Source organism: Glycine soja, chromosome 5 (assembly GCF_004193775.1).
Source record: "Glycine soja cultivar W05 chromosome 5, ASM419377v2, whole genome shotgun sequence".
Lineage (NCBI taxonomy): Eukaryota > Viridiplantae > Streptophyta > Magnoliopsida > Fabales > Fabaceae > Glycine > Glycine soja.
In genome coordinates this window covers 11,917,526-11,929,994 of record NC_041006.1, presented here as the reverse complement: position 1 = coordinate 11,929,994, position 12,469 = coordinate 11,917,526, and the positions used below count along the sequence as shown (strand labels likewise).

General features: G+C 34.8%; 1 protein-coding gene across 1 annotated transcript; it reads right to left on the bottom strand.

Moving 5' to 3' along the window:
• Nucleotides 1–1,647: 1,647 nt before the first annotated feature.
• On the bottom strand, nucleotides 1,648–2,460 carry LOC114411151. Its single transcript, XM_028374907.1, has one exon. The coding sequence runs from the start codon at nucleotides 2,458–2,460 to the stop codon at nucleotides 1,648–1,650; it is 813 nt and encodes a 270-aa protein (XP_028230708.1).
• Nucleotides 2,461–12,469: the final 10,009 nt, after the last annotated feature.

The following is a 12,469-nucleotide window of genomic DNA, read 5'->3' as shown; positions in this document are numbered from 1 at the left end:
CTAGGCAAAGGGTACTTATTCTTAATCGTCACCTTATTGAGCTGGCGATAGTCTAAACATAACCTCGTGGTCCTATTTGTCTTCTTCACTGACAACACTAGTGCTCCCCATGCACACACACTGGGTCTCATAAACTGCTTCTCTAACAACTCCTCTAACTGTTTCTTAAGCTCAGCTAACTCTATAGGAGACATCCTATAAGGGGCTATGGATATGGGTCCAGCATCCGATATTGGGTCTATGGAAAACTCTATCTCTCTTAGGTGGTAAATCGGATATATCCTCAGGGAACACTTTGGGAAACTCTCTAACAACAAGGAGGTCACCGATGAAAACCTTTGCCTCTACATATACGTTAGACAAGATCATGTACACTTGAGCATCTTCTTTCAAATATAACCCAACTTGGTTGGCAGAGATATGTGAATGTATGTATACACGATTTTGATGATGCCAAAGAAGAATTAAACAAGTTTGCTTCAAAGGATAAGCATTACTTCAAGATTACTACAAGATTGCTTCAACAAACAAAGCTTTGTTTCAAGATTAACTCAAGATCAAGCCTTGCCTCAAAACAAAGTGTTTCCAAGACATGCAAGGCTCTGGTAATCGATTACCAGACAGTGTAATCGATTACCAAAAGACAAGTTAGAAAAATAGCTATTAAAAAGGGTTTTGAATTTGAATTTTGAACCTGTAATCGATTACTAGATGTTTGTAATCGATTACCAGCAACGGAACTCTTGAAATTCAATTCAAAAGTCATGACCCTTTTAAATATAACTGTGTAATCGATTACCAGAAACCTGTAATCGATTACCAATGAAGAATTTCAGAAAAAAAATTTTGAAAAGACACATCTCTTCAAACCATTTTGAAAAGGCACGAAGAGCCTATATATATGTGTGTGTCTGATTTCGAAAAGCAAGAGAGAGATATTCCAAGAGAACTTCATTGCCAAATGTTCTCTCAACAACTCTTGGGCAAACACTTGCAAATCCATTAAGAGTTCATCCATGAACTTCAATTGTAATATCCTTCTCTTAAAGAGAGAATTCTTCTTCTTCTTCTTATTCAAAGAGATTGATTAAGGGACCGAGGGTCTCTTAAGTTGTAAGGATTCCTGAACACAAGGGAAGGGTTGTCCCTGTGTGGTTCAGACTTTGTAAAAGGATTTTTACAAAGAGAGTGGAAAATCTCAAGTGGGTTGCTTGAGGACTGGATGTAGGCACGGGAAGTGATCGAACTAGTATAAATCGACTTTGCATTTCTCTCTTCCCTTATCTCATTTATTTTATTGGAATCAATTTTGTCTTGCATGTTTAAAGAACATTATTAAATTGATTATTGCTTCTTCTTCTGCATTCTGAGCCTATCATTTAGAAGGGGGTTAAAAGTTTGTTAGTGGGAAATTAATTCACCCCTTCTTAAGTTATTGAGGTCATTTGGACCAACAAGATAAACATCCTATCCTTACTTATTCCAGAATCATCAAGCACCACAATTTTATCAAAATAGTTCAACAAGACATGGTTGGAAGATAACCAGTCCATACCCAAAATAACATCAATTTCGCTCAAAGGCAAACAAATCAGATCAATCAAGAATGTTCTACCAGAAATTTCCATGAGACAATTCAAACACACATTAAGTTAACACAAAACCACTAGTTAGGGTCTCTACCACCAAATCTTTATTTAAAGAAGACACATAAAGCTTAAGTTTTTCTACACATGAATAAGACATAAATGAATGGGTCGCACCGGAATCAAATAGCACAAGTAAGGGAATCCCACTTATGAAACATTTATCTTGGATTAGATCTTTGGATTTCAAAGCTTTGTCACCATTAAGAGTAAAGACCCTTCCCTTGGCCTTCAGATGTCCAATTTGGTCATTCAAACCCCCATCATTTTGCTCCTTCTTGGGATATGGGCAATCTCTCTGAAAATGCCCCTTCTGTCTGCAGTTGAAACAGGTCATGTCTCTATTGGCACAATTTGAGGAGATGTGCCCTGGCTTACCACACTTGTAATAAGTGACCTGAGTTGAGAAAGTAGTGGGTTTGCTACCACTACCCCCAAGCAAACCCATAACAACAGTCCTCTGATTGTTGGGGCAATTACCATAATATTTAGGAGGGGTCGAGTATTGTTTTCCCCGATGTTGAGGTCCATTCTTTTTGTTCTTCATTAGGCCCATACTCCTATAATAGGTCGCCCTATCTCGGGAGTCTTCATCCCAAATCCGGCACATGTTCACCAAAAGTGGAAACTCACGAACACCTTGGTAATTCGTAGCTTGCTTCACCTCCGGTTGCAAGTTGTTCAGAAACTTCACACATTTTGAACTTTCTCCATCTCTCCCTTGATAATGGGTAAAGTACCTCACCGGCTCCTCAAACTTGGCTGCATATTCAGCCACAGTCATGTTCCTCTGCTTGTGCTCTAGGAACTCCATTTCCTTCTTTTTTCTAACATCTTAAGGAAAGTATTTCTCCAAAAATAACCTCTTGAAGGTTTCCCAAGTCATAGCTTGACCTTCGGCCTCCAAGCATTGGCGAGTGTTCTTCCACCAAAGTAAATGAACCAAAAGCAACCTTCTACCCCTCTGGACACGCCATCACTCGGAAGATTTTCTCAATCTCCCTTATCCAATTCTGAGCACCATCAAGGTTGTATCCTCCATTGAAAGCAAGCGGATTATTTTGTTGGAAGAACAAAATGAAATCACACCCATCTTAAGTCCCTACTTAGTTACTCTTGGGAGTTAACGCCTCAAGAAAATACTCCTCCAAAACAGTCCTCCCTCGAGATATTAACACTCATTTTCCATCCTTTGTATTCCTAACAGCTTGCCATGTCGTCTCATTACACTTCACAAATTATACAGATGGCCAATCTGATAACTCATGACAAGGCATTGAAACTCATCGTATAGCAGAAATCAAGGATACAAACAATGTATGACTACATCAATCAAATCTCTACAACTCATGGAAACACAACAAGGTGAGTAAGTTCCAAACATAACAACCATAGTAACTATCAAATGATAAGATGCTCAAACATCAGACATTCACAAAGTAACCACAAAATGCATAGAGAAACATGACAAACTCATAACTCATTGGCCGAAAGGTTCAACCGTCTTTGATACCACTAATGAAATGACCCATCTCGTCGCTACGATCTCATTTCACATACTCTACTATTGTCCATCTACTCCCATAAACGAAGGTTTGCGATCATCATAGGTTCCAACCACACAATACAAACATTGCAAGGGTGAGTTTATTATAAAAGAAATCAACACAAAAATCAAATGACCATGATTAGTAAGAAAACATTAAAAAAATACCATAATCATACACAAACATCCATCAGTCCAACATACACTCAACATAATAGTCATCAACCTTCCATAATTCCAATCAATCATGCTCAGTATGATGCATGCAACCTGACCTCAACTCTCAAATGCAATATGATACCTTTCGTCAGGAAACAGCCTAAGTGTGTCCACGCAACACTCTCACTTAGGAAAAGTAGGCAGCAAGTGTCGAGGTCACCCTGTCGTGCACAGGTAACTCCCTCCTCCCCCTATAGTGATCAACCTGAGTCTCAAAGGAGTTCCAAACCGAGTGACATGCCCTCAAGTACAAGTATTTCTTCTTAAGAGAAACTACAAGTACCTACTAACAAAGTTTATACTATTTCCATGCAACATGAAGTATGAAGCATGGGCACCATCAATGCACTGACCATGGATAATCAAAGATTCTAAGTCATCCCGCTCCAAAGATGCTTAAAACTCTTTAACCACTCTATTTCCTCCATTAGGGATATCCATCATGGTCACTACACCCCCGATGTACATACACAACATACATCATCACAATGACATTTTCAACATCAACAACATTTCATCTCAATGTCATTATCAACAACAACAACATCTTATTTGAATGTCATTCTCAACATCATCTCATCTCAATGACATTATCAGCAATAACAACATCTCATATCAACATTATCATCAATAACAATATCATCTCATACCAATATCGTCTCATATCAATTATTATCATCAATAGCAACATCATCTCATATCAATGTTATCATCAACACCTATGTCATCTCATATCAATTAATATCATTAATAAGTCACACTCCACACATACATACATACATATATAGTTCTTGCTTGATATTCAGACAATATTATCTTCATGTCTTGCCAAGTATTAATCAAAGGCCTTTTCATCCTCTCAACATCACTCCTCACTTGGTTCCACCATACTAAGGCATATCCCTCAAACGCCAGGGAGGCCAATTTGATCTTCTTCTCTTCGTTGTAGTTGTAGCAAGAAATGACTTGCTCAACCTTCATCTCCCACTCAAGATACACTTATGGATCACAAGTCCCTTTAAAAGTAGGGATCTTCACTTTCACTCTCTCAATCCCTTCCTCTCTTTGCCGACCTCCATATCTTCTATGATTTCTTCTCTCCCTATACCTCTCATTCCTTTTTCCTCCTTCATCCTCTTCATACCCCTCATCTTCTCCATGAGAAGAATTAGATGATCTTTCATCTCTTCTTCACTCTATATTTTCAATCCTCACACTTAAAGCTTCACTACTCCTGTGTATTCTTCTCAAACTCTCCTCATTCTTTTTTCTTATTCTCTCCATCCTTTCTTCATTTTCATAACTCATTTTTCTCATTTGATCACCAAGTTTAATCACCTCTTCCATGAGCTTTGCGGTTTTTGGAGATGGTGGAGTAGCATCCACTTGTAGAAGCCATACCTACAAGGAAAGTTAGTGCACAAGTAATAAATAGAATAGGACCTCACCACTCAACTTAGTGTTTCACTTAAGTTCACTCGTGTATCACTCTTTCAAGGCCTTTTTCTTTTATAATATGCACTCTAGTCTTTTACCACTCTTTCTCCTCTACAACTCTTAAGCAAAACCTTCAAGCTCAAAATCAAGAAGTATTCAATGTGAAATATGTCACAAATCAAAACTCAACTCAAGAAGGCAAGAATAAAAATACTCTAAGACAAAACTATGGAATTTGAAGACAAGCAAAAAAATAATGAAAGGAATACTCAAAAGGAATGCCAAGGAAGAGAACAAACTAAAAGACTCCAGAATCAAGAAAAAGAATTGTCCAAGAATTGAACTATACTAGATGTAAATAACTAACAAGACACAATTTTTTTTTTTGAAATATAGGTATGTGAAAACTAGAAGGACTCTGAATGCAAAACATTTTTTGCGCCTTTTTTTTATCTCTACACTTTTTTTGGCACAAAATTCAAATTTGAATGCACTTTTTTTTATCTGTGCACTTTTTTTCATCTTCCTTTTTTTTTTACTTTTTTCTTTCCTTTTTTGTGCATGAATTTTGATAATATATATAAAAAAAAGAAGATAAAAAGATATTGATACTAGATAGAGTTTAGAAAAGAAAGATAGACTCATAGAAATAAAACAAAGGAAGATGAAATAATAATATAGAGTTAAACAAAAGGAAAAGAACAAACAAAGGAAGAAACACACAAGAAAAACAAAACACAAAGGATAGATAACACCAAATTTCAAGAACCGAAGCTCTGATACCAATTGATTGAACCCTAATTTACGAATCTAATTTTTAGCATTACCAAACTGGGAAACCTATTTGGGACTCTCTGAAATTGGGGAAAATAAAAAGAAAAAAGTGGAATTAGAAAAGGAGATGGAAATAACAACGCCATACTCTTGGAAGATTGATAAGCTGAGGATGATTCACTACAAGGAATAGAATTCTTTGATAAGAACTTAAGGCTTCACACAAGAACCAAGAGAGGCACTCTCTTAAATGTGTCTAATCTGAAATTTCATCCAAACTACCAACAAAGTATTTAGGAGTCTATTTATACTCCTACTAATAACTCTAAATTAAGCCCAAGCCCCAATAATTAATCTAATAATTAAAATACTTGAAAATAACAATAAAAAGTTGTGACAGTTCATTACAACTCTAAAAATAGGCCCAAAATACAATTAAAAATGAAAATAAATCCTATTCTAAAAGTTGGCTAAAATTTACGAGCTTTGCTTGTTCTTATCTTTCCTCCATGAGAGAATTTAGCCTCTCGCCAAGCCCTTCTTGAAATCTCTTACTCCTTATTCTAGTGATTGGTCCATCCATGTTGAGCCTACCTAAGCCATTTGCATTTTTGTTTTGTGATTGTCACGAAATAAATAACATAAAATAAATTGAAATAGAAATTAAATGATGATAAAATAATTAAGTAAAGATAGAAATAATAGACTTTGATGGTGACGTCGATCATTATGAATGAATGTTTAGGTTTGGACTTGGAATTTGCTCGATCCATTATAACTTCACAATTCTCTACTCATCTCTCTTGCTCATCCTCAACTCACTAATGTATTCTACCCCAGCTCTCGCATGGTCGTAGATTCTAAACTACTTGTCTAATACTCAATCCCTTGGACATACCGACATAAGCAATCAACATTAATGGTTGAGAAATAGTGAAGCTTAACCAAGATTATTCTATCCCTAGAAATAATCCCAATTAAGTACTTGATTCATGTTCAGGTTTCAATAAGGTTTGCCAAATCACCAGAAAGTTCCTAAATTCATCTATAAGATGGTCAAGTAAATAAAAACATTAAGTATAGAAACAATAAAGAACTCAAGATGAAATATTGAATTGATTGAATTAAAGCGAAACAAGATTCATCCTTTCCTTTCCTAGGTGGAAGGAATTGCACTCATAAAAATAATACAATGAGACCTAGAGTGTCTAATGAATAATGGAGACGTCTTATAGGTGGAAGTCTAAAATATAATTCTAAGAACTGTTGGTGACTTCTACACACTATTACAATGAATGTCTAGCCTCCTATTTATAAAATAGTAGCTAGGTTTAATTAAGGAGATAATCATAAGAAGTTATAAACAAATAATATCTCTAATTAATTCAAGTAATTATCTTCTTCTTTAGCTGATTTATCCTTGAAAAATATCTTGCTCTTGATTTTCCTAGCTTTTATCTCCAATTTCCGCAATTTCTCCTTTCAGAACTTTTTGTTGGATCAAGTGGCCTCAGAATAATTAAGAAGGGGGGGTTGAATTAATTATTAATGTGTCTTGATTAATTAAAAAATTATCCTTCTTAATATTACTAGATTCAATTAGGCTTTACTACTAAGTTATGAGAAAGTAAAGAACAAAAACAATAACTTAGACAAAAGTAAAGCGGAAATAAAAGAACACAGTGGATAAGTAAAGAGTGTAGGGAAGAAGAAGACAAACACAAGATTTATATTGGTTCGGCCACAGCTCGTGCCTACATCCATTCCCCAAGCAACCACCAGTTCTTGAGATTTCCAATAACCTTGTAAAATCCTTTACAAGCAAAGATCCACAAGGGATGTACCCTCCCTTGTCCTCTTTGAACAACCAAGTGGATATACGCTCCACTTGAACAGATCCACGAGAGATGTACCCTCTCTTGTTTTGAGTATCACAACCCAAGAAGATGTACGCTCTACTTTTACCACAAAGGATATACGCTCAAATGTGTTAAGACAAAAAATTCTTAGGCGGTTAGTCCCTTGAATCTTTGTAAGGGGAAACAAAAGATATCTCAGGCAGTTAGTCCTTTGAAACCTTTTGTTTAAGGGAAAGGGAAGAATCAAAAGAATTCTCAGGCAGTTAGTCTTTTGAATCTTTTGTCGACAGGGGGAAAGGAGAATCAAAAGAATTCTCAAGCGGTTAGTCCTTTGAATCTTTTGGCAAGAGGAAGAAGGGATGAAAAGATAGCACACTTTTGTTTTCTACAGAATTTCCACTTGCAAAAAAAAAAGTTTTGAAACAAAGTTTAGAAAGCTTTTTGGCAAAGAAAAAGCAATGGGCAATGGTTAGAGAAAGATTGTGAAAAAGAATTTTTTGGAAGAATATCATATATATTTTTTGAATGTGTGCCAAAGTCATGCTTTTATAGACTCTTCATGTCTGGTCCAAGAAACCATTGGAAGAGTAATGACTTTTGAGAAAATCATGTTAAGAGTTATAACTCTTAACTTTTTCTTCAAAATTGTTCACTAGTAATCAATTACCACAAAGGTGTAATCGATTACACAATTCATTTTATGAAAAGTTGTGACTCTTCACAATTGGATTTGAATTCCAACATTCAGATTCACTTGTAATCGATTACTAATATAGTGTAATCGATTACACTATTTGAAAATCATTTTGGAACGTTGTAAACCATTTGAAAACCAAACTGGTCACTAGTAATCGATTACTGCCAACTGGTAATCGATTACCAGAGAGTAATCACTCTGGTAACTTAGAAAATTTGAGAAAAGTTTTTTGTAAAACAAAACTGTGCTATTTGGTTTTTGAAAAAATCTTTTAATACTTATCCTATATGAAGTCTTAACTTGTTGCTTCTTGATTTCTTCTCTTGAATCTTGAATCTTGGATTGGATTCTTGATGCTTGATCTTGAAGTCTTGAATCAATCTTGAATCAATTACTTGGGCTTTTGGCATCATCAAAATTGCTTGGTTCGTCATCATGAAACTTGCTTCTACACTTTTTGCTGATTTTGGGCCTCTGGAGCTCTACCAGAATGGCCTGTTTTTGCTGAAAATTATCAAAAATTCATTAAAAACAACTAAAACATAAAAACCTACCTAAGACAAAGTAAAAAACTAAATTTAAAGCTAATTTGATTCAAAACAAGGCCTGAAGTTAACTAAAATACCAAATAAACATCGCAAAATGCATATGAAAATCTGGTAAATTTGATGTTGATCATTGGCTAAGTTGATTTTTTTCTTCATTGCTTAAATGATCACTATACGCATGACCCAATTATATTAATAAACTTTGTGGTTATGAAAACCACAAACTACATAAAGATTCCAACCTACCTCTTTCACAAATTTCCCATTAAATTTAAACAAACACCCATATTTTCTAGTTCTAGAGCTTTTATGGCCTAACTTATCTTTGTATTGCTTGTACTTTCCTCCATTTTCACAATCTAGTACAATATAGATTTTCCTTCCATTTTTTTACCTTTGAATGAATATAACAAATCCAAGACTCCTCCCTAAATCTTGAATCCACCTTAACAAATCATCTCTCTTTGTAAAAACCTAAAAACAAAATTCTTTCCTTCACTAACGTAGTATACCTCATTAGTCGTGAAAATTATTGGAAAAGTCAAGATAATCAGGTTAGGGGAGGGCTTAGTGTCCAAACCATAGTCAACATTTTTACCATGATTTCTCAAACCATTATCATCTGCATGCATTTCATCTGCTTGGTTTCCTAACCATTATCATCCGCATGCATTCCATTCGCTTGATTGGGATTGTAACACCCCAAGCAAATTGTATCAAAATGAAAGGGATCCAAAGACTGTACAAGTATGGTAATTAAGTTATACTACCTATATCAACATGATGCATTTACTTTTTGGTAGCCTATTACTTAAAAAAAAAACTCAACAGTTAAACGTGCTTGGCTTGGAGCAAATATGAGAAGGGTGACCTTCCAGAAAGTTTCCCAAAAAGCATGTGATTGAGGACAAAGCACGCTGAAAAGTTTTATGTTGGTTAGTGGGGACAATCATAGATCTAGGAAGTAGACAGAGTTGATTGCCGAGGTGTCGAAAAGGACTACCTACAAATGGTTTTGACTGGTGGTGGGTTCTAACCTGCGAAGATGTCAATAATCAAAGACATTATATGGATGGTAAAAATCATTTTGGCTATCATCAATCATGTATCCCCAATCATAAGGCATTGTAACTTCATAAAAAATAAATGTATTAAAATCCATACTCTACAAAGAACCATTAAGGAAAATTCTCAAATCTGACATAAAAACATATTCAACAAAAAATACATAATGGAATCATGATTCCGTTGTTGTTTGGGTTTCGACACACAACGAAATCATGATTCTGTTGTGAATTTTGAAAAAGAATAGAATCATGATTTTGTTGTGTCTTACCTATGTAGTGTAGTGTTAGTTACACGTTTAAGGTAGCGTTCAAACTCATGTACCTTCCAGAACCAGGGGTATTTGAGCCAACTGCGTATGATTAGCCAACCTTGCAGCTACAAAAGGATTAGACATCCTCCCATACTATGGTCCGAATTCAGTGCCATATTAGGTGAAGGAGTTGGGCCTTTTTTGCTTCTCTCACATTCATTCGTTCGAGATGCTTCACTTCTTCGCATCCCAAAGCACGATGCTCTCCTAAGCACACAATACTATGTAATTCCAGCCAACCCACATTACTGACTAATGGTGGATAATCATATTTCTTAGAGGTACTAAATATAACCCCATGAATGAGCATAATGGAGGTTGCATTAATGATAAAGATCTCAAGGGAAATAGCTAAAACAAGATTGAACCGATTTCGTTGTCTTTGACACAATGAAATCATATGATTCCATTGGAAAAAAACAAAAATCTTACCTAGCCTCGAATGGGTCGAACGAAGGAGGGAAAGGAATTAGGAAGGGGGAAGGGTTGAGGGTGTTGTGAAAAGAGAGAAGGGTTGGGGTGTAGGAAAACTCATAAGGGTAAAATGGTCATTTTCTTGTGCTTGGTAGAGCCATTATTAATTATGGTAGTGCCAATAGCAATACCCATAATTTTTTTTGTTTGTGAGCCTAAAGCTTGAGTTTCGTTGTTTCACTCTTAAACGAGTCGTGATCGTTGTCATTTTCCATAGGAAAGTCACTCTCAGATCGACAAAATGTGATTGGTTTAGCAAGCATGCTCTTAAGAGCATCTACTTCACTATTATAACCAACACAAATTTAATTGTCTACTATTGTTAGAACCATCCAAATTTGGTGGATGAAAAAAAGGTGATTGAGAGGGAAGAACCCAATAAAAATTATCAGTCAAGTTTTTCAACAAAGATTAGTCATCTGCAAAGCTGGTAAATACTTCATACCAATAACATGGTAAAAAAAAGAAAACAACCATCCAAATCTACAAATTAAACATACCCACTTCAACAAAAACATTACAACAAATAGGAGTGTTTGTGGGCTGGTTCTGACCGGTTTTGATCAAATTCAGGACACAACCCAATCAAATTTGATTGATTGAATTCGGCTCGATTTTCACAATTTTTTTTTTGAAAACCCAACTCATTCATGAACGATTTGACTCAATTCGGGCCAACGGATAACCCATCTATATTTGTTTTGATTTAGAACTATTATTTTATATCATGATTCATCCAAATATCCAATACAATTAACATAATATTATCAAATGTCTTAAAGTAGTAAAATTGATTCATTTAATACCATCAACATAATATTCTAAAATAGACTAATACAAATTAAAATAAAATATTTTTCAACGAGACTTACTATAATAGTCTGAATCACAATTATTTCCTATAAACTAATTTCTTGTAATAAGCTTTGTTGCAACCAGATTTGTTACAACTAGATTTGTTGCAACCAAATTTGCTGAAACAAATGAATAAAATATGATCCATTAATATTATAAACATGACAAAAAATAAATATGAAAAAAAAAGTGAAACAAATAACAGTGTACCTCAAAGTAATACCTTAAGAAGTTCCAACACTAGTAGTCCCAACACTTGATTTTCCAATGTTAGCGGTATTTAAAGTCAAACCAAACAACTCTAAAAATTTTGATCGGATCTATAAATTTTGATCGATTCAATTTGATTTTAACTCAAATAAATAAATAATTTAACCCAAACTGTTCAGATCAATTTGAATCAATTCAGATTCACGAGTGATCCGTACTCATGAACACTCCAACACAAGAGCAAATATAATAATACAGCTAATGTACTAGCATGCATTAACAAAAACTTTTAAAACACCCTTCCATAATATAATCAACTAGCAATAAAATTCCCAAACCAACCCCATTTACGAACGACCCATCAAACACACATATCACATGACGTTGTGCGCCAAAACTTGCACAATTTACTCAACCTCCATCTCAGCATGAAAGATTTGAGGTATGTTACAGTGATTTAATAAATAATATAAAGTTGCTAGTTTCCTTAGTAACTTGTTGGCATGATATGTGAGTATCAACCTATGATTTCTAGGTTCGAACCTGACACTCTTTTCAAAATCCATTAAGGATGAGCTTTTCTAAAATATCTCTTTTTTTTGTTCTATTATTTTTTTTTATTTTAGGCTAACCATATAAAGTGCAGAAGCTAATGCTTGAAAAATAAAAGAAACTAGATTCAGTTTTACCTTTCACGCATGCCCTTCCCATTTCCACGTAATGTTGAAACGGTGTTTGATTTACAATAATATATAATTCGTTGTTTTTTAAAATCATATTATTTATACGCTTATTTCTTCCATGTAATTATGCATCCATATTTCGC

Bases quoted from the DNA above. Each gene is read 5' to 3' on its own strand.
- LOC114411151 (XM_028374907.1), bottom strand. From the start codon at position 2,460: ATGGAGTTCCTAGAGCACAAGCAGAGGAACATGACTGTGGCTGAATAT.